This window comes from Spermophilus citellus, assembly GCF_964194105.1.
Source record: "Spermophilus citellus genome assembly, chromosome: X".
Lineage (NCBI taxonomy): Eukaryota > Metazoa > Chordata > Mammalia > Rodentia > Sciuridae > Spermophilus > Spermophilus citellus.
Genome location: NC_138190.1, coordinates 45,776,899 through 45,800,890, shown reverse-complemented (window position 1 = coordinate 45,800,890; position 23,992 = coordinate 45,776,899). Strand labels below are relative to the sequence as shown.

Sequence of the window (23,992 nt, the reverse complement as noted above, 5' to 3'; positions counted from 1 at the left end):
ATTATGGCCAACTTCTCAGGAGGTTGTCACCATTGTCCCAGCTACCAGTAATACTATAGTCTCCAGGTAGTGGTGGTCCATGGTAGCTTCCTTCCTCCCAAAAGGACACAGTAGAAATATAAATTTTCCTTGTCCCTTTTAAGAGTATAGTTCCTACCTCCTGGGATTCTCACTTTTATACAAAGAGTTCTTCACTAACTACTTGATTAATGAGTTAAGGGTTATTACCTTTGGGGTTTTTTTTTCCCATAAACTAAAATGCCTATTAGAATTCTATACATATTCTTTGATGGCCATATTACAAACCTCAGCTATGCTTGTGGGTTTACATACACAGAGTTGGAATTTCCTCTGTCTTAAATAACTATATTACCTGCTGAGGGCCATTGCCAAGTAGGAATGACACATCGAAATTTCCTTGCCAGCGTACCCCATGTTGCTTAGAGGAAGGACTCGTGGAAATGGACTTGCCTTGGACATTCGCTGTGACATTGCATGTATGTTTGAGAAAGGTGACCCTGCTCAAGGACCAGGGTGGATCCAGGTTTAGGGTGTATCCTGCAGGTTTTAGGAAGTATCCCGCTCCTTGGGTTTAGGGCATTCCCGGTTTAGGACAATCTGGGTTTAGGGCAGTTCCAGGTTTAAGGTTATTCCTGCTGGGAATAGGGCGTATGCTGCTGCCTGAGTTCCCGTTGAGTTCTCGTGGAATTCAGAAAGTTTTTGGGATTCAAAGCCTGGTGGAGTATGTGAATTTGGGCCCAGAACTTGAATTTCCCCAGAATGTGTTTGTAGAGGGCCGGTGTGAGTTTGGGAATAAAGAATTGCTGTTTGAATCTACAAAGCTGTGAGTGGCTCGTGATTCTGTGCCCAGCCAGATTGCGGCAATTACCATCCTGTCTTGAATGGTCCTGAGTTTCAATTATTACTTTTCTTGCTTTTTAATTATAAATTGCTGTTATTCTAGCTTCTTTTTTTCCTGTTTAGTTTGGTTGTCTGGCTAATCCTATAGTGGGTAGTGATACATATCTGTATCAAGAGTGGGTTTAACCTATAATTTTCTAGTAACTATATTTTAAGATATTATTCCAACAGATATTGAATTCTGACTTCAATATTCAACAGATATTGAATTCTTACTGGTGGGCTCTATAGTCAAAAATGAAATCACTCATACCTGTTATTAAAATGGATATATATATATATATATATATATATATATATATATATATATACAGATCTTTTACCACCTCCCCCTATATTTGCTTCCATCATGACTCCATGTTATTTGCATAGTCTTCTTATCAGAGAGAAATGGAGATAAGAAGAGTAGATAGATTGTAGGACCTTTTGTATGACCTTGCACTTAGCATTCTTTGCTGCTGTTCCTCCTCTCTTGCCAGGTCTCCATCCAATCCCACCCCAAGGAGGAAAACTGGAGATTGCTGGTATGGTGGTGGGCCAGTGGGCTGGCAGCAGATCCTCCAGAGGCCGAGGATCCTTTGGCATGCAAGTGGTTTCTGTCGGTGGGCCAGGAAAGGGGTATGTATTCATATGGGTTGGTATGAGCTAGTGTCAATCAAGGTGCCCTTGGGAAATGACCAGCTATTGAATCCTTCTATTATGGTAAGAGGCATTAACCAACGATCCATATTTAAAGCCAATTTTCTGTTTAGTTCAGCAAACATATACTAAATGTCCTGCCTTGATGAAAAAAAGTTTTGTACTAGAGAAAGTGGAACAGTATAATACAGTATATATACTATATGGTAATATAATATGAAAAGGACAGAAACATAGGTTTATAATAGTAACTGAGGAGGGGCATCTAACTAAGCTGGGTCAAACTTCCTAGAGGAGATGAGCAGCTAACCAAGTGAAAATGATATGGATGTGGGCTTTGTGTTTCTCATGATCACTTTTTCTCCCACTTGCTAAAGGCATGGAAAAGAGCAGACTGGTAGAGGATCCAAAGGACACAAAAAAGGAAATAAACAAGTAAGTACCTTTTGTTGAGACTCTTTATTTTCTGTTTGATAATCTTCTTTTTTTAACTGAGTTGCCAGACATCACAGACATGGAAACCTGAGCTACTCAGGGAAGGAAGTTGTCACATCTTCTCCAGGCATTTGATTCCATTCCCCTCCTCTCTAAAAGTCTAGTGAGTGCCTGCCTAGAACTCTTCCTGCAGGGCTGCAGAGGCACATCCTTAACCCTGAATGAGGCCACAAGGCAGAATCAAAGTACTGTGTCCTAAAGACCTGTGTTTAGCATAGTATTTTCTACATAGATACAGAAAGGTACCAGAGTGTAATGAACAGTGTAGTTGCCTACAGTCTGCCTAAGCTTCTAAGGGGCCACCAGAAATGTTTGAACAGTGTTTTGCACTTTGCTGAATGTGGAAAAGGGAGGGGGCATTAACATTCTGCTTGTTTTTAAAATGTTTTTATTAGTGCATTATAGTTATACATAATAGTGGGTCCATTTTGACATAATCATACATGCGTAGAATATTATTTGCTCCATTTCAGTCCCCAGTACTTCCCCCTTTCCTCCTCTCATCTCTCCCCCTGTTCCCCTTCCTCTATTCTACTGGTCTTCCTTCTATTTATTTGTTGATTTTTTTAATTGGATACACACACATACACATACACACACACATACATATATTTTCACTGTGGTGTATTTATATATGTACATAATTTGGTCAATCCATTCCACAGTTCCTCTATTTCCTGTCCCTCCCTCTTCCTCCTCAATTCTCTTCCTCTACTCTATTGATCTTCCATCTATTTTCATAGGATACCCCCTTTTTATCCATATTTTCTTGTAGATTCCATGTAAGAGAGAAAACATTCAACTCTTGACATTCTGAGTCTCATGTTTTTCATTTAGCTTTATGATTCCATCCATTAATTGGCTAGTGAAATAATTTCATTCTTTATGGCTGAGTATAACTCCATTGTGCATACATATCACATGTTCTTTATTCATTCCTCTGTTGGTAGTCATGTGGGCTGGTTCCATAACTTGGCTATTGTGAATTGTACTGCTAAAAACATTGAGATGCCTGTATTCTTATAGTATGCTAATTTTATTTCTTTTGAATAAATACCAAGGAATGAGATAGCTGGGTTACATGGTGGTTCCATTTCTAGTCTTTTGAGGAATCTCCATACTGATTTCCAAATTGGTTATACTAGTTTATAGTCCCACCAACAATGTATGAGTGTAACTTTTCCCCTATATGCTCACCAGCATTTATTATTATTTGTGTTCTTTCTTTAATGAGGTGCTAGGGATCCAACCCAGTGTCTCATACATGTTAGGCAAGTGCTCTTGCCACTAAGCTACAGCCCCAGCCCTATTATTTGTATTCTAGATTATTATTGCTGTTCTAACTAGAGTGAGATAAAATCTAGGTGTAGTTTTGATGTACATTTCCCTGATTGCTAGGGATGTTGATTCATTTTTTCACATATTTGTTGGCAATTTGTATTTCTTCTTTTGAGAAATGTATGTGTAGTTCTGCTTATTATTAATGACTCAGAAAGGTCTTAAACTTTCTTCCAATCTATGCCTTGAACTATATCATCATTCCCACTGATCCTTATTAGACATTACCCCCCTGCCTCAAAATATAGACTATGCGAAACTATTCCTGTACTGATCTAAAGTCTCATATAGGGGCTGTGCGTGCAGCTCAGTGATAGAGCACTTGCCTAGCATGCACAACTGAGTTCAATTCTCAGAATTACAAAATAAAAATCTGGTACTGAACTCAAAACTGCTAGGCTTCTCATAGTATTACAAAAAACTCTTGAGGGCCTGCTCTCCACCAAGCCCCATACATTTTAAATGCAGTCTCTAATCCTAAGCAATTTTGTCATCACTTCTCAATAGTAAAGCTACTCTCATATACCATCCACCCTCACTGCATCCAGGTTAATCCCCAACATCTAATGTTTTCTCAAAGAATAAAAATTTTCTTTAATGTTATTTTAAGCAAAAATTGAAGCTGGAATATCACACAAAGCATTTTATAATGCACCCAAAGTTAGAGAGCAGTAATTTGGGGAGTTTTTAAGAAAGTACTGTACCAGTGATCTACATCCTCAGCTCCACTATTTTGGGAGGTTTTTAAAGCTGCTCACCTTTTTCCAGAAACTGCTCACTAAGGTAAAAAGGATTGCAGCTAGATGGAAAATTAGTCAGCCAGATAGGTTTCCACAAGAAGATACAGTTTTGGTGAATTCACCATGATTCAGGATTTGATCCTCAGCTGTAAAATCTGAAAAAAATCTTCTAATTTTAGCACCAAAGGAGTAGATCAATTTCTCTGTGGTTGACTCATACCATCCAGGATCACAAAAGTGTCAATACCACTTACGTTATGACTGGGCAGTTGGGGAAAAGGAAGGAATTAAGAGATAAGTACTAGTAAGTACTGATTTATAATAAGAAATTATTATTACAATGTGTTGCACACATGCTCTTTTGGAGTCACTCTTAAAAATGTATGAGCTCTGGCTGGGGTTGTAGCTCAGTAGTTGAGTGCTTACCTTATATGCATGAGGCACTGTGTTCCATCCTCAGCACCACATAAAACATAAATAAATAAAACAAAGATCACGTGTCCATCTACAACTAAAAAAAAAAAGTTTTTAAAAATGTATGAGCTCATCAAAGCCACATGAATACCCTGTAAGGTACTTATTACTCCCCATTTAAAATAAGATGAAACAGAGGCCCAGAAAAACGAAGGACCTTGCCACAACTTATCCATCAAGTCAGTTATCAGAGATAACGTTCCTGCCTGAGCTAACTGATTCCAGAGCCCTGTCCTGAATTGATGCCAACACAGCGTAATGACTCATTGTTAAAGACAAAAGTCAGACCCAGGTCTGGCTGACTGTAGTGCACATATCCTTAACCATTACTGCCAGAAATTTCTTTCTCTAAGTTTAAAATAGAAGAGAGACTACAGTATTAGAAATTTTCTTGGGGCCATAGAATCAGAATAATGATGTTAGTTACCATTTGAGTTGTGCAAGACACAACATGTTCTAAATGCTTTACATGGAGTGTCTCATTGAATTCTTACAGGAATCTATGAAGTATATACTATTATTCTCTATTTTACAGATTAAGAAAGTCACAGAAAACAAGGGATAGCAGGGATCTTAAGTTTCTTGTAGATATGATTCCTTCTGTTCTAGAGGGAAATCCTTGTGTTGACCTTGTTTTTAGGTAAGGCATCTTCACTAGACGGAGCTGCTGCTACCTTGCTGACTCGCCTTTTTCTATGCAGTCACACTTTCTCCAGGGCATGAGATAATTAATTATTCTAGCCTACTAAATCTTATTCTATAGTCCTCTCTTCTGAGATCATCATTGTTTTATATGTTCTCAAGTTATTAAGTCACTTGTTTCTAATATTTTTATTTCTTTGTGGACTCCCTCAGATGGCTCACTCCATCCTCTGTGTGGATTTTACAAGTTTCATCTTATTTCCATTTTCTTGAGCAACACTTCAGTAGCCTCCATGTTGTACAGACCTTTAAGCCCAAGGATTTAGCTTTGCATCAGGCTTTGCAATTTACCGGTTCTGTGGCCTTGAGCAAGTTACTTAACCTCATGCCCTAGTTTCCTCATGAATATAATAGAGAAAATATTATCTACCTTGCAGGGTTGTGAGGATTAAATGAGATGACATATGTAAGGTGTGTAGCACAGAGCCTGGAACATGGGAAGTGCTCAATGAAAATTAGTAGGTGTTATTTATAATCAACCACAAATTCAACAGGTATTAGCTTTCCATTATGTAGTATACCTTATTGGAAAGAACAAGGCCTCTGGGTTCAAACAGGCTTGGATACAAATCTAGGCATACCAGTGACCTTAAGCAAGTCATTTTATTGTTTTTTTTGTGTGTGTGGGGGGGAGAGACTCTATTGTCTTATCTAGAAAATGAACAGGAAACTGTATAGTATGTCCAACCACATGGTAATCAGAAACTACTGTTATTCCTACTAACATTCATCAAGAACCAGCACTAGCCCACAAGGTAATGCAGTTAATGTCATTTGCAATAGCAGTTAACATTCTTGGGATTAAAAGAAAAATAAGTGATTATTTTTAGTTATAAGAAGAACCAATAAAAATTTAAAAAGAGAGGGAAATGCTGATTACTCTGATTTGATCAGTGCATACTGTAAGCATTTGTTGAAATGTCACACTGTCTTATTAAATATATATAATTTGTAATTGGATAAAATAAATAAAAATTTTTAAAAGATCCTCTGGTAGTTAAAATGGTAAATTTTATGTTATATTTTTACAACAAAAATTAAAATAAGAAAAATAAGATTCTGTGGAATATTACACATAAATCTGTTTTTTTCTTTTCCTTTTATTCATACAACCAATCACAGCATTAGACTATTTTGCATGGAAGTTGAGAGACTAGAGGCTGACACAAATGGAGTGGAATTCTGGCCCAACCACTTTCTATCTTAAGCAAGTTACTTTCATCTTCCTGAGACTCAGCTTCTTTGTTTATAAATGGGACATCATAATATCTACCATTTAGATCACTATAAGTATTACAAAAAAAATAAACATGCCAGGGGTATTGGCTCACACCTGTAAACCCAGCAGCTCAGGAGGCTGAGATAGGAGGATTGCAAGTTCAAACCCAGCCTTGGCAACTCAGTAAAGCCCTGTATAAGACCCTGTCTCTAAATTTTAAAAAAAAAATTAAAGGGCTTAGGATATGGTTCAGTGTTTAAAGTGCCCCTGAGTTCAATCCCCAGTACTAGGGGGAAAAAAAAGAAGAAAAAAATATATTGTAAAATTTGGTAAGCAGTACCTGTGTCATTATTGTGTTATCATTGCCATTGGATTTTAGTCAGATCAATCTGTTTTACCCTAAATTCTCAGGCAAGTATCAGAATACTATCCTGATAGTATTGATATCCAGTGTCAAGCTTTAATCTGTGTTGTATTTTTAAAGAACTGAACCAACTTCCTCAGGTTTGTTTATGAACATGTTTGGGAATGGCTAGCCAGTTTGAGATTAACATTTTCACTGAGCATCTATCTCTGTTTTTGACAGGGCTCTTCAGATGGAATTTCTAAATCCCTGGAGCTTCGTCAAGGGCGGTCCCGCTCACAGGTAAACGGAAACAATGGCACATTGATCAAGGAAGAGAAGAGTGATCATCGTCTTCCAGCTCCATCACAATGTGCCTTATCCAGAGACAGCAACGTGTGTAATAATGGTAACCGCTGCCTCCCTGTGAAGAATGGGGAGAAGAACCGCTTACAAGAGCAAAAACTAGAAACTGTGGCACAACGGAAAGAGGAATGACAAGCTGAAGATGGCTTCACCAGTCAGGAAGAGGGGAAAACTATACTTTTCTGATTCTAGGCCCAAGTTAGAGGAGGCTATAAATGCTTGCCCTAGATTTATCCAGGATTTTGATAAGATATCCTATTGAATTCATCTATTCCCCTTCTCTATCTTATTCTGGGTCCCCTGACCTAGGACCCAGGGAATTTCTGGTTAAAGGTGAATAGCAACAAAACTAGTTCCAATTCTCAAATTTAATATAATAGTACCAATATTCTCTTTATCTCCTCTGGGAGGCTAGTAAGGCAGTAACTGTCAGAAAGCAGGTGTTATCATGTAAAGTCCTATATAAAAGTTCCAGCTTTGGTTTTCTGAGTATCTGTCACGGCATTCATTTGCAGACTTACGTGATAAACCTGTGGGGTCAAGGGAACAGCTGTCTATGGCTTGCTCACTATTTTTCCTCTATGAAGTGAAGGGGCTGACCTTGATATATAATCAGTATCCACTTCCTCCTCACTCTTTCTCCCACCTCACATATCCCAGGATTTTTGTATACCACCTCTAGCTCTGGCCTGACAATCAGATAGGTAGATGTTTTCAGGGAAGTGAGTAGTATTGGTTATTTTATTTTATCTTATTTTATTTTATTTTATTTTTTATACACTTAAAAAAACTACCAATGGCCTTTGTACTGGGAGATTCAAGTGAGTCGGAAAAGTACTGGGCAGATTTTTCCTGCCTCTCAACCAGTGCATTGTTTGTAAAATAGAAGATGTGGTGCAGTTCACCCACTCTCTGCTGCCCACACCCTGAAAGGGTGGGAATCAATGTTATGAAACTGAGTACGAAAGGGACTCAAAAGACTCTGTGTGTATGTGTGTGTGTATGTGTGTGTATGGTTGTGTGGGTGGGTGTATATATGAATGCGTGTATCTATATGCATACACATACCCTTTATATAAAGAGACAGATCTATTTATCTATACATATTTTATATATATATATAAGTGTGTGTGTATATGTGTATGCATACACATACATACATACATGGTGATGTCCCAGAAGATTTACTGAATTTCCCAGAAATGCTTCCACTGCTATGGAGTGGTGGGTTTCAAAAGATCACACTTTAAACCTAAAATCCTTACTAAGTCACAGCCCATTGCAATTATGAGAAGATGGGCTACTCTAAATCAGACACAAAGTACTCTCCAGAGATTGCCTGTTCAGAACAACACTTGGGTTGTTACAAGCTTAATCTTGAACAGAGCCCTCACATCCCATATGGTGAAAACAGGAGGTTGGAATGGGATTGGGAAGAGTTGGGTGTTTCTTTAAGAAGGTTTAGAGAGAAAAGGAGGATGGGAGGTAATTACCATTCAAAAGTGCTTTCAGCCAATTTGAAGCAAATCTCCTCTGGAACTCCAACATCAAATTGGCTTCAGGTGAGAATAGATAGACCTGAAATCCCTGAAGGAGGGAAGACTAACATTGGAAAGATGGGGTAGGGAAGTGTGAGGAAATTTGACAATTTGATTTTACATGCCTAGATTGTTTCATTTGTTCATTGACATTTTGACTACCGGATCTTTTCATTTCCTTTGCAAGGAAGACTTCAGAGGACTCTGTCCTGGGCCTTGGGAAGCATTCTGTAAAAGATTCTTAGCCCCCCATGTGGCTAGGATCTGCCCAGGATAAAGAGGCTGTTCCTCCTTGCTGGAGATAATCTTGAGACAACTTTACATTTCCAGTTTCCCTCCTTGGACAGCCAAAATATGAGGGGTGGAAACATGGCTTATAACAAATTAGCATCGTATCTTCATTCAGGAATTGAGGCTTCCAGCCTCACACACCTCCTTTTGGGCTTTATGATATTCTTGCCCAAGAAGTACCATTTCTACTAGACTATAACTGACTATAGACTTCTAGCAGGGTTCTCTCTTTTTGAAAAAAAAAAAAAAAAACAAACCCATGCACCTTAACCCACAGCAGGTCCTTGGTGATTTTATTTTTTCAGACCAGAAGGCTGCTAATTGCCCACTTATAATGACAATACGAGAAATTGAAAACAGTCTCAGACTGTTTAATCCTAGTCTGGCCCAGTTTACTAGAAGCCACAAATTGCAGAGGGAAGGAGCCCTGGAGTGCTTTGTCCCCTGCCCAGATACTTCTTACATAAACCAAAGAAGGATGACAAGAGTGTACACCTTGCCAGATATAAGCAGTAACAAAGTGTACCAAAACCTCTTTGGAATTAGCTCCCCTGATTTAGTACCCCTTCTTCTCTTGGACCATCCCAACCTTTTGCCAACATCTTGAAGGTTAGGACTTCTGTATCCAGCAAGGGAGGGAATTTGTAGTAAATTTAGGTGGCTTGGAATTTTCTTTCTGAGCCACAGAGGGATGAATCCTTTGGAGCTCTAAAAGTAATCAGAATCACTGAGCTGTGAGTGAATGAATATATATATATATATATATATATATATATATATATATATATATATATGTATATATATACATATATATATGTGTGTGTATATGTATATGCATATATATACATATAATATATTCATTTTATAATAGGAAGTACTTGGAGTTAAATGTAAGGTATCTTTTCAGTTGCTGTTCTGTGCATCTTGAATCTTATCTGACACAATCAGATGACAGTATTGTTAACTCTCACAGCATTAAGAAGACTTCTTATTTTGTAGGCATTCACTGTGAGAGGCAAAATTGCTGCTTTGACAAAGATGATTCCAGTTTGCCAAAAGGCTTGCTTTTCTCCCTTCCACACACCTCTACTTTCCTCCAGCCTGGCCCAGGGTGAAACAAGTGGTTTACCTGCAACTGTGACTTTTATTTGAATTCAGCATTTTGAGTTGGAAGATTACAAGAAAGAAAATAAAGGGCCATATGCCTAGATTTTCATTTATCTGCCAAAATGCACAACTTCAAAGCCAGAAAAACTAAGGTTCATTGCTGGGAGTTGAACTTTTTCTAATTGGAGGACAAATTGGGGATGGTAGGGTCTGATCTTGGAGAGACTATCATCCTTCACTTGAGGTTCCTTTTCTAACTGTGATGTGTTCTCTCTTGAACAGAGTCATGTTAGAACCCTCAGAAATGACCCACTTACCTTGTAGGACCACGAGCAAAAACACCCTGGTGGTGTAAAGCCACTGATCCCCAAGGACTTGTAGTCCTTGATTTCTGCTGGTGTGTCTTGGGATCAGTCTATAAATCTTACCCATTTTTAGTGGCCAGTCTGGTCTGGACCAGGCCTGACAAACTTCTGCACATTTGCATCATTTTCATTCTGAGCCAGTAGGACATTGGGTAGACTAAAGCCCAAGAAGTGGTACTTGCTTTGGCTAGGGACATTTGATTTTTGTCTCCATCTTGATTTTCTGACATTGTTAGCCAAGTCACAATAACCTTTTTTGATCACTGGGAAAGCCAGACAAGACATTAAGGGAGGGTGGTTAAGGTGGGGTGGGGGGGCAGGAATGCTTATGTAGGGTAGAAAGAATATGGGAGTAGCTGTTTGGTTATGGTGATTCAGTCCTTTGGAACCTTAGAAGGCTCCTGTGGGCATGTCAGTGCCACCATGTCAGCCTCTAAGCCCCCCACTCCTTTGAAATGACAATACAAGTAGACCACAGTTTAAAGTAGTTAGTATAATTCTACTAAGGTTTAATCATTATACTTGTTCACTTCCTGATGCATATTTCCTAAATATGCTTGGGGTTCAGGGTGTGGGGGGGGGGAATTGTCACTGTTCCATTGTGTGTCACCTATATTTTTCTCCCTCTGGTGACTTTGGCATCTTCTTATTTGACTTTCTCTTTTCATTTCCCTTGGCTTATTGCAGTAGTCTGCTGGTGCAGGTAGAGAGCTCAGTGCACCTATTCCCCTATTACTGTTAATTATCTTCAGTATTGTCCAAGGTTATTTTGATGTTCTAAGAAAATAATGTCATTTTTTTACAAAATTATCTTCTCTGAGTTAAAAGCAAAATAAAACATCCCCTGTGCTAGGGTGCCCATTTCAGCTTTTGATATTGCCCCCTGTACTTTTTATAGATGCTCTTTTGTCCGTGTTGGTAGTAACTAATGACTAGTGAATTTTCATGTAAATGAAGCAAATTAAATATTTCAGATTTTATTAATCTCATAACCCTGCCAAATCTGATGACTTCATTTTAATTACTTCCCAGAAGGCACTTCCCCTCCTGCCTTTTATTTTATTCTGTTCTATCTTTAGACTAACACACTAGGTAAAGAAACTTTAACTGCAAGGAGTCAGTGATTTTTTTAGTGTTCCCTGATAAATGATGTTATTGACAAAAGTAAGAAATTCTTTCATTGTTTTTCCTGTGTTACTATCTCTTCTCCTGTGCTCTTGACAGTGTGTTTAGTGGATGGATAATACGTATTTCTCTTTCCCACTCCCAGATTCCAAATTCCCTGCCTTTTTGGCCCACCTCACCACAAAAGCTCCATAGTTTATTAATGTAAGTTTGAATGGATGCTTCTTTGGGGAAACTGCAGGAGTTAATGGAAATGTTTCAGAAAGGAACGAGACTGTCTCAGGAGTTGTTCTGTGATGGAATTTGGTCTGTTGTTTTGTTAATGCTGATGGAAAGAAACTTACAGCGCTTAATAAAAATCTATTCTTTTAGTAAAAATATTGTGGAACAATTTTGGGTGTGTGAAGTTTGATTTCTTCTCCCATCTCTGGATCCCTTTCTACAAAGGGGGAAATACTTGTCTCAATTCAGAAATGTTGCACAGAAATTGTGGAGTCTGTAGAATATCAGGCTAAGAGATCCCATATAAGAATAATCAAAAAGAAGAGAATATTTAGCTTCATGGTTAACTTCTTTATTTGGATGTTCTACAGGCACCTTTGACTCGACATTTCCCAAACAGAACCTGTCCTTTCTTCTAAAGTCTGCTCCTCTCCATGAGTGACACTCCCATCTACTCAATTGCCTGAGCCACAAACTGACCTGGGGTTAGTCATCCTAGAGTCATACCTTTCCCTCATTTCTCAAATCTAATTGGTGACAAGATCTGTTGATTACACTCAACTATCTTTCTGTTTCTCATATCTCTCTCCTCTTTCCTGTCCCTGCTCCTGTGGCCTGATTCAGGCCTTATCATGTCTCACCTGGACTGTTGCCAGTTGCTCCCCTGTCTTACTCCTAACCAGGCAGTTGTAACCAACATTTTGTGTCTGAGTGATTGTACTTTTTTTCTGATTAAAAGGGCCTATACCTTTTTTTCAGTTTTTTTTAAAGGAATCTATGACAAAAGAAAGTCAAGCACCATTGCTTTAATCCACCATGCTTATCAGCTTCCAGAGTAATCTGTCTTTCTAACACCATGCTCAACAACTTCCATGGTCCCTTCATTATCTGGCCTCTGACCACTTCTCTAGCCTCATTTCCTTCCTCCCCTACTACACCCAGTGATAATAAAGTGCATCTCATACACATTAAGCTGTTAATATCTGCTTCTTCTCATTTGCTTGTACCATTGTGTAGAATGCCTCTCTCCCTTTGTTTCTGATGCAGTCTCTACTTATTCCCCAAGATTCAGCTCATGTCTTTGACTCTTCGTGATCCCCAACTTGGGATCCCTATACAGACTCATCACAGCCAGCCTCTGTGCACTTTGCTGCATCTCTGTCCTCAGATGGAATGTGAGAGCAGTGTCCATGCTTAACTATTTCTGTGAGTTTGGCACCTATTGCACAGCATGCACTTAGTAAGCATTCAATAACTAAATCAAGGACAGCCAAAACACATTTGAAAGTGTGCTTTGGTACAAAGTGGATTGTAGACGTTTTTAAGCAAAGGATATGTTGGTGGCAAGAACACAGGAAGATTGAGTATGAAGGTTCATTCCTGAATGGTATTCATTTAGATGTATTTTAAAATTGGCTCTGAGAAAAAGGAGCTCTGAGTCACCTTTGAGCAATAGAGGGATGCTTTGAGCAGAGTCTGAAGCCAGGACTCCAGGGCATTCTTCTTACCTTACAGCTTCTGCTGAATGATGAATGCACTAGCTGAGCTTGGCCTCACTGATCACTCTGTGCCTTATACATAAAAATTATAAAAGGAAACAGCTGAGCCTGAAGGGGAGCATTCGAGGCCTACTGAAGCTTGCAAACACTTCATCCTTAAATGAAAATTCAATTATTTATAACATACTTTGATTTAGTTAGATTCACACATGTCTTTTCCTAGCCTTGGATCTATGGTGGGAGTTGGGACTCAGAATTCAACAGTAGGAAATCCTTAGCATTTGGCTTTTGCAAGTTAGTTTATTGAGGGTCTATTATTTTGGTTTTGGTTTGTTTTCTATTTTGTTTTTATTTTTTTATTTTATTTTATTTTTTTGGTACCAGGGATTGAATCCAGGGGCACTTAATCACTGAGATATATCCCCACCCTTTATATTTTTTTAATTTTGAGATAGGACTCACTAAATTGCTGAGGCTGGGTTGGAACTTGGGATCCTGCCTCAGCCTCCTGAGCCTCTACAATTACAGTCATGTGTGCACCACTATGACCAGCAGTGTTAGGCTCTTGAACATCATTTCTAATCCTCAAATAACACTGCAAAGTAAGTATTGTCTGCACTTTACATATGAAAAAAAAATTCAGTGATGCCCAAATCTGGGTTCTAAGTTTGTTTGTCTTAATAGATAATCCATTTCTGCCTGCTCAATATTCCTCTTTGGTAATCTTGAGGTACATATTTTTAACCATTACTACCAAAACCTTCTTTCTCTAAGGTCAAGCCATAAGGGAGGCTACAGTATTAGATATTAACTCGGGCCCATCATTTGCAACTTAGCAAAACTCCGTCTGAAAATTAAAGAATGGAATGGGAATGTAGTTCCATGGTAAAGCACCCATGGGTTCAATCCCCAGTACCAAAAAAGAAGAAGAAGAAGACAACGAAGGACTTTTCTGCTGATACAGTTGTTACACTGTAACAATGAAAAATTATAAAGCATCTAGAAGATAACAGAAAATCCATGTGATCTTTAGCTTGATGATAAGTTTTTAAATATAACACCATGATCCACAAAAGGAAAACTTCGTAGACTTTATTAACATTGAAAACTTCATGCAAGGTGCGGTAGCACATGCCCATAGCCCAGTGACTTGTAAAGCTAAGGCTTAAGGATCACAAATTCAAGTCCAGCCTCAGCAACATAGTGAGATCCTATCTCAAAAAAAAAAAAAAAAAGGCTGGGGATGTAGCTCCATGGTAAAGCACCCCTGGGTTCAATCCCCGGTACCAAAAAAGAAGAAGGACTTTCATGCTGATAGAATTGTTACATCATTAAGAGTAGTTTGTAGGCTGTGACAACATTGGGTTAAATTTTTGGTAAATTACTCAAAAATGCACACCTTGGTACCTCTAGAGCTCATGATTCTTGCCCAACTTTTCTCCATCATGAAGATGGAGGAGTATATGACCCAAGCAAAGCCAAATATAGTGCTTTTACATGGATATGAGAGAGGAAGTAACAAAGGATGAAAATATCTCTTCTAAGATCACAAACACTAGAGAAAATGTGAGCCAGGAATGTTGCCTTCTATTTACATTTTCTACAACTAGTATTTATTTGTGCTTTAAAACAATGTAAAGTCTCTGGTTGTTTAGTAGCATATACATGAATGCATCTATTAAGTGCTTACCATGTACCAGAGAGCGTTCAAGGCACTTTGGGTGTATTTTCACTTCATTATTCAATTCTTATACATTCACAATCTCTATGTCTAGAAAAAGGAAATGTATCAGGCAAGATAGGCTAGGTTTTGCTGTAATAGCCTCAAAATCTCAAATTAACAAAGGTATACTTGCTCATATTTTATGTCCAACACTGATCAACAGGGGAACTTTCTCCACCCCCAGTCACTTGGGAAGGCAGACTAATAGAAGCTCCATCACCCACCAACTCAGGGGAACGGACATGACTAAAATGCACATTGGCACTTTTTGTTTATTTTAATCTCAGAGACTCACACTAAACAAGTGTTCTACCATTGAACTATGCCCCCAGCCCTTTATTTATTTTTTTTTAATTTTGAATCAATGTCTTGCTAATTGTCTAGACTGGCCTTGAATTTGGAATCCATTTGCCTCAGCCTCCTAGCAGCCCAGATTACAGGCATGTACCACCATGTCTAATGCACACAGGCTCCTAAAGCTTAGAGTATCACACATCACATCTTTCATTGGCCAAAGCAAGTCACGTGGTTTTGAGACAGAAGTATAATTCTACTGTGTGCCTGAAAGGGATAGATCTTGGTAAACTTGGTAAGTCACGGCAATAGCATCCCAGGAAGAAATATAACCCATTTCTGGGTAGGCTTGATTCATCACCTTTTGGTTGGTTGCCATTACCTAGTCATTTTAATCTTTGTAACAAGAGTTTGGAATGGAATAATGAAATATTATTATTCTAGTATCACAGAGATTCTATATATGTGATCAAAGATGACTATATCTGGTGGTAACAAAAGCCTTGATTTTAGGTCCTTTAGCCTAACCCATAGAGGTGGCTATAAGGATTAAAATGGCAGTAGTATATGCAAAGTACCTGACATAATATCCTCAATAAACATTAGCTAATGTTGTGGGTTTGGGAGGAGATGGTAGTATATGAAAGACTTGTCAATGTTCCCAAACCTGACTTCCTCCATAACATATTTCTTTCCATCTTCTAATCTGGCATCAGCCCTCCCTATTTGAATAGGGCTGCTTCCAAAGGTAATCAGTGTGTTCCCAGTCACCAAGTCCAGGGTTTCCAGACAAGCCCGATCTTGCTGAGGATTTTCATAGGATCTGATGCTGAAACAACCCATTTCCTTAAATTCTGGCTTCCTCAAAAGTTCTTTTCACTTTCCTTTTTACCAATTAAAAAATAATATTTGATAAACACAAAATTATATATATCACATACTTTATGATACTTAATGTCCAACTTAATTCCACTGCCCAACCTAAGAACAATCCTATCTCCATATCTTGAATTATTTTATTCCTTTGTTTTCGTTTTAAATAGTGTTATGACTTACGTTATTACCACTGAACAATACATTGTTTTTAATTTTTTTTAATTTATTTTACAGTGCAGTGGATCAAATCCAGAGCTTTACACATACCAATCAATACTCTATCACTGAGCTACACCCTCAACCTCTAATTTTTATAAAAATATTATTATTTTAATACAAACAATATTAAACTTAAAATAATATTTTGATACTGAGGATTGAATCCTGGGGCACTTTACCACTGAGAAACATCCCCAGTCCTTTTTTAATTTATTGTTTTGAGACAAATTCTCATTAAGTTACTTAGAGCCTCACTAAGTTGCTGAGGCCATCCTCAAACTTGCTATCTTCCTGCCTCAGCCTCCCATGTTGCTGAGATCGGCATGCACCACTGTGCTTAGCCAAAATGTTATTTTCATGTGGTTTCTGTAACTTCTTTTTCACTCAATTTGATTTTTCTAAGGCTTAGATGTGTTGTTGCAAGGAGTGGTGGGTTTTCATTTCTATATGGTATTCCACTGTGTGACTATGCCACAATTCATCTATCCAGTCTTCTCTCCAGTGAAAGGATGGGTTGTTTCCATTAATGTTGCAATGAATTTTTTGAACATGTCCTCTGCTGGAATCCATGGCATGCAAATATTAACCTTTATTAAGATAGTGAAAACCAGATGGCACTCACCTGTAATCCCAGCTGCTTGGAAGGCTGAGGCAGGAGGATTGCAAATTCAAGATCAGCCTCAGCAACTTAGTGAGACCCTGTCTCAAAATGTCTCAAAAAATTAAATAAATAAAAAAGGGTTAGGGATGTTGCTCAGGGCCAAGTGCCCCTGGGATACATCCCCAGTATAAAAAATAAATGGGAGGGTATTGCCATCTATTTCTCCATCCATTAAATCAGGATTAGTCTTTTATTTTGCTTTAATAGATTGACTTTGACAGAAGTACATTATCATCTATGCCTCAAGATGCGTTGCATGCTTCCACTCACTGGACACCTGGAACTACTGTTCAAATGAGCCTTCTGAACAATCAGCCTTCTGGCTATCCTAGCCAAAACCACTCTAGACCAGTCAACTCACCAGCAGCTATACATGCATTAGTTATCCCAGCCAACATCAGCCAAACTACTGGGTAGGGTGTCACTAACTTGTAATCCCATCAACTAGAGAGGTTGAGGCAGGAACATCACAAATTTGAGGCCAGCAAATTTGAGGCTAGCCTCAGCAACTTAGTGAGACCCTAAGTAATTTAGTGAGACCTTGTCTAAAAACAAACAAAAATAAACAGGAGGGCTGGGTTTGTGGCTCAGTAGTAGAGCGCTTGGCTAGCATATGTAAGGCACTGGGTTTGATCCTCAGCACCACATAAAAATAAATAAGTAAAATAAAGTTAAAAGGGCAGGGGATGTAGCTCAGTGGTAAGTTCCCTGGGTTCAATCCCCAATCCGAAAAAAAAAAAAAAAAAAAAAAAAAAAAAGACCAGCCAAACCTAGTCCAGATCAGTAAAGCAATGTAGCCAATCTATCATGGACTCATGATTGGCTGAGTGGTTGCAATTTCAAGTCAATGAGTTTTGGAATGGTTTGTTATGTAGCAATTGCTATTTTTACATCAGACAAGGCAATACAAATTATATTTTTATGTAGGATCTAGTTGCTTTATAGTTGCCAGGACCTTCAGAGTGTCTAGTCTTCTGTATTTTTCCCTGACTACTACTTCTTCATTTCCTTCCATAGTATCCCTCCTATATTTCTGGGCTGGGCCTGTAGCCCAGTGGCAGAGGACTTGCCTATCAAGCCCTTGGTTTGATCTCTAACACACACAGAGAGAGAGAGAGAGAGAGAGAGAGAGAGAGAGAGAGAGAGAGAGAGAGAAAGAGAGATATTAGCATTTGCCAAAGTTTCCATTCTCTGCCATCTTCTCAGAATCCTTTGCCCCTGGTTCGCTTCATCCTATTTTCCATGGCCTCAACCCCTATCTTTAATGGAACTCTACTGAGCTCCAGATGGAGAGGGTCAATGGACTGCTGGACAAGTTCACATAAGTTTCCCCCAGGAAAAAAATCACAACTCAATATGTTTAAATAGGAAGTCTTGCTCACACTCCTCCATTGTTTCCTATACTTTCTCCTCCTCCAGCTTGATTCCCCCATCCTTGATTAGGGTTGCTTCCATCCTCATAGCCACACAGGCCAGAAATTTCAGTCATCTCAGACTTTTTCCTCATCACACATGCCAAGTTACTTCTGTAGTGTCTCATATCTGTCACCTCTTCCTTCTTTCTCTTCTTTCTCACTTCCTTCTTTCTCTTTTATGTTTGTTGATTCAGCAACATTAGCATCACCTGGGAACCTATTATAAATGTAGATGACTGGGCCCTACATCAGATCTACTCTATCAGAATCTGCATTTTAGCAAGATCCCTGGATAATTCATATGCACATTAAAGTATATAGTCAATACGGTGGTTAAGGCTCAATCTGGACAGGTGTAAGTCCTCTCCAACTTATTAAAAAAAATTTGAGGGGTTCTTGCTATGTTGCCCAAGTTGGCTTTGAACTCCTGAGCTCAAGTGATCTTACCTCAACCTCCTGAGTAGCTGGAATTATAGGTACACAACCCCATTCCCAATAATATAGTCCTCACTAGTTTATAATCTATGAACCAATAACTGAGAAGTTTCTAATTTTCCATTCATATTTTCATGATTTATAGCACCTTTAGTTGCTTTTTTCAATACAGAAATACAAAGAAGGAAATTTAAATTGACTTGTGCTGTGCCCAGATAGCTCAAAATGATATTTTCTTTATAAAAAAGGGAAATTTACCAAAAGTTAGTTCAAACAGAATAGAAATGTACAAAGTGAAGACTGAAAAACCTATAGTACTAGCCCCTGTCTCCAAATATAGCCTTTTAAAAAATTTTTGCTTTCTATGATGCTGGGAATTTATGCCAACTATAGAATCTACCACTGAGCTACACCCCTAATCTCTGCAATGTGTTTTAACAAACTAGGTAATTCTGATATATGCTAAGAGTTGAGAACTATTTATTGCTTTAAACAAGGTGACCATAAGACAGCTGCCAGTGACCATGGAAATGAGTCTCTTCACAGACCATCAGGAAAGAGAAAACATCTAACCTAGTATTCCAAGCAGGATTCCCAAGACTCACTCTAAGTGACTTGCATTAGATCACAAGTCCTCAACTGAATTAATAATGTCTGTGACCAGAACATCTGGGGTAGGACCAGTTTACCCCAAACACATGGACTATGAGTGGCAAGAATACATATGCAATTTAAAAATGTAGGAATTAGGGGCTGGGGTTGTGGCTCAGTGGCGGAGCGCTCGCCTAGCACGTGTGAGGCCCTGGGTTCGATCCTCAGCACCACATAAAAAAAAATAAATAAAATAAAGGTATTGTGTCCAGCTACAACTAAAAAATAAATATTAAAAAATTAAAATGTAGGAATTATTAAGAAGGAAAATTGGGGGAATGTTTGCTAAGAAAGCAGCACCAAAGACTATGGTATCCATTCAAGGAATATGGGCATGTTCTATTTTAATATATATTTGCAATCGAAGTTGCACTAACATATAGTCCCTTCATTAGTGTGTCAGAGTATATTTCCTCATGCCCTCATTAGCCCACATATAATCACACTTTAATTTTTCCCCAATCTGATAGGTAAAGATGATAGTTCATTATTTTAATTTTTTATTAATTTTGTTTTGGTACCAGGGATTGAACTCAGGGCCACCTAACCACTGAGCCACATCCCCAGCCCTTTTTATTTTGAGAAAAAAAGAATCATAGTTATTATTTTGGAAAATAGTTATATCCCTACATCATATCAAATGGGCTAAAATAAATTCAAGATGTATTCTAGAATCTGGGAAAAAGACAAAATCTCTGTTACCAGGTTTGCAATCCCAGCAGCTTGGGAGACCAAGGCAGGAGGATTTCAAGTTCAAAGCCAGGCCTCAAGCAACTCAGTGAGATCCTACCTCAAAATAAAATACAAAATAGGGCTGGGTATGTGGCTCAGTGGTTGACTGTCCCTGAGTTCAATCCCCAGTACCAAAAAAAAAAAAAAAAGGATTGGGAACCTGGCGTGCTGGTGCACACCTGTACTCCCAGTTCCTCTGGAAGCTGAGGCAGGGGGATTGCAAGTTCAAAACTAGCCTCAGCAACTCAGTGAAGCCCTAAACAACTTAGCAAGATCCTGTCTCAAAATAAATAAAAAGGGGCTAACAATGTGTTCAGTGGTTAAGTACCCCTAGGTTTAATCCCTGGTACGAAGAAAAACTCAAGCAAAGGAGAGAAAAGTCATGGACAAATAAGTAAATTATATAACTTCGGAGGGAGATGATCTATGAAGAAAATAAATCAATTTAATGAAATGTGGCAAGAGTGAAGTGTTTGATTTAGTTAAGGTAATTAGGGAAGGACTTTTTAAAGATGTAATATTTGAATTGATCTTTAAAGATGTCAGCTAAAGGGAGATCTATGGGATGGGAATTCCAGATAGGAGAAATGAGGAAGAAATGAGTTGAAGGTAGATTAAAGACCTAAAAGGAAAACACTACCAAAAAATGAGAAAAAAGATAATATGGTTGCTACCTTGGATAAGGAAGATCTTCTTCAACAAAGAAAACAGAAAAGCCCTAGAAGAAAATAATGATATAAATGTATCAAATTACTACATAAATATTTAAAACTTCTGCATAATAACACAAACCATAAACAACTTATGATGATAAATATTAGCAACATACATGACAAGGATTAATATACAAAAATAGAAATGACTCCTACAACTCCAAAAGACAAATAATCTAATAAGAAAAAATAGGCAGCCAGGCATGGTGGTATTATGACTGAGGCTGAAAAATCATACGTTCAAGGCCAGCAAGAGCAAGTTAGTGAGGCCCTAAGCAACTTAGTGAGACCCTGGCTCAAAATTAAAAATAAAAAGGGCTGGGGAGCCTAGGGTGCTGGTGCATACCTGTACTGCCAGTTCCTCTGGAAGCTGAGGCAGGGAGAATGCAAGTTGACTCAGTGGTTAAGTGTACCTGAGTTCAATAACCAATACCAAAAAAGAAAAAAGAAAAAGAAAAACTAGGCAAAGATTACAAACAGCTCACAGAGGATGGGCCTATCAACATTGTATGAGAAGATGCTCAACTTCATTAGTGATGCGGGAGTACAAATTGAAAAACAAACACTCGAGTTACCATTTCTCATTTATCAGACTTGCAAACAATTTAAAGGCATTTAAGTGTTTGAAAATGTCAGCTAAAGGGAGATCTATGGGATGGGAATTTCAGATAGAAGAAATGACATCTTCAAAGATCAATTCAAATATTACATCTTTTAAAAGTCCTTCCCTAATTACCTCAACAAAAGGCATTTCAATGTTTCCTCTGACATTTCCTGGTTTCAGGAAATGTGAAGTTACACTACTGATAAAGTGAAAATTGGTATAGCACTTTTGAAAAGAAACTTGGCAGTATGTATTTATTTACGAAAATTAACTCAGGGTCATGCACATTCTAAGAGTTCTACCACTGAGTTACACCCCCAGCCCTAGCAGTATGTATTAAAATTGAAAATATCCATACACCACATGACCCAATAACCCACTTTTGAGTGTCCACCTAGAGAAATACACCTGGGCACAAGGCATCCCCTACTAGGATGCTCACTGAACTATTTTACGATTAAACATTATAGCCACTTGCTTTCTCAGGGAAGTAGAGAAATAAATTCAGATGCACCCAAAGAAGGAATTCCCTGCAAGTAGTTAAAGAAGGTTGATTAAAAAAAAAAAAAAAAGATCTCCAAGACATAATGTCAAGTGAAGAAAATAATTGGCTGTATAATTTGAATGAATGGTATGATCCTGCTCATGTGAAAATGACAAATATCTATATTGTCCTCCATATTTCTGTATTATCCTGCCTCTAGTGAGCCCCAACCCCACTCCCAGTGGAGAGGGTTTTGGTTAGAGCAGCAAAGCCATTAGAATGGCTAAAATATGGTGACTGTGTTTGTAGCTCAATGGTAAGAGCACTGTCCTAGCATGTGTGGAGGCATTGGGTTCGATTGTCAGCACCACATTTAAAAATAAATAAATAGATAAAGTAAAGGTTTGTGTCCATCTACACCTAAAAGATTTTTTTTAAATGGCTACAATTCCAGATTCTCTCATGATTACCACCAAGCAATAGGGGGAATCTGCTATATAATTGTGTGTGTGTGTGTGTGTGTGTGTGTGTGTGTGCGTGTTAGTTACTGGGGATTGAACCCAGGGCCTCACACTTGCTAGGCATGCAGTCTATCACTGAGCTTCACCCTAGTCCCTCTGGCTCACTTTTCTGCAAATTCAATTATTCTATCATTTTCAATTTAGCAAAACCGTGTCTGAATTTTTTTTTTTAAAGAGAGAGTGAGAGAGGAGAGAGAGTGAGAGAGAGAATTTTTAATATTTATTTTTTAGTTCTCGGCGGACACAACATCTTTGTTGGTATGTGGTGCTGAGGATCGAACCCGGGCCACACGCATGCCAGGCGAGTGCGCTACCGCTTGAGCCACATCCCCAGCCCCAGCTTTTCATCTAATGTGTCTATTGTGACTATCTTTATTTTATTTTTCTATGCAGGGTCTATGTGCATGTTTGGCAAGCAATCTACCATTGATCTACATCTTAGCTCACAGTCTTTGATTTTAATTTCTAATTCTAGTCCCTTGAATATTTATTTGAAATGTTGCACTAGTTTTTCAAAATCATTCACACACACACACACAATTTTTTAAATATTAATTTTTTTTTTTGCCATGCTGGGGATCAAACTCAGGGTATGCTATGCAAGTGCCTCACCACTGAAGAACATTTCCAGCTCCAAAATCAGATACTTTAAACTTTTTGAGGAATTCTAAGAACCCCATCATACATTTAACTACAATGTCCATGGCTATGCTTTTATTTTGTAATAGTTTCTTGGCAAAGTTTATTGCCTGAGTACTAGCAGTTCCCATCCGAGTGTGCAGAGTTAATCTTTGTGCAGATACTGCAGGGACAGTCTCTGGTGACAGAAGCACAAGCTTATCTCTCACCATGATTCACCTCACTGCCTTTGCAGACCTTCCTCTCTCCCAAGGTTATTGCCACTGCTATCTCTGCTCCTGCTGCCACAGTTGTTGTTGTTCGTATGATGTCCCCTTCTGGGCCCTGTGGTGCCCTGAACTGCCTCAAATGGGCTTGTGCACACCAGGTGACCTAAACAACTGCTCAGCATGCCCACTGTTTGTAGTGCCCACAAGCTGTATACACTGCCACTGAGTATATCTCTTCTGCTACATTGTTACATTGGACTAGATACAAAATGTAAGTTTGAAGCTAAAATTATTGAGAATTTCAAGGCAATAACAGCAGTGTATCAATCCAAGCTCAAAGCCCCTTATGAGAGCAGAGCTCTGCACAGGTAGTGATCTAGGAAGCTGGCCCTGGAGGAGTAGGTTGGTGTTCTCAGCTGCCTAGTTTGGTGC

The 23,992-nt window shown here is 38.5% G+C and overlaps 1 protein-coding gene across 5 annotated transcripts in view; it reads left to right on the top strand.

Annotated features, from left to right (window-relative positions):
* The window catches only part of FAM120C (family with sequence similarity 120 member C), a 144,013-nt gene that overhangs the window by 114,290 nt on the left and 5,731 nt on the right, over positions 1 to 23,992 (top strand). For 2 of the 5 annotated variants that reach the window (XR_014019988.1, XM_081277241.1), the window contains exons 14-16: positions 1,401 to 1,539; positions 1,938 to 1,995; positions 7,115 to 7,174. Coding sequence is in view for 4 of the 5 variants with exons in the window: in XM_081277241.1 (XP_081133367.1) it covers positions 1,401 to 1,539; positions 1,938 to 1,995; positions 7,115 to 7,174 (257 nt within the window). In the remaining variant the exon portion in view is untranslated. Of the gene's footprint in view, positions 1 to 1,400; positions 1,540 to 1,937; positions 1,996 to 7,114; positions 12,042 to 23,992 lie in introns of those variants that run through there. The other 3 variants (XM_081277242.1, XM_081277240.1, XM_081277246.1) reach the window with 2 other exon arrangements.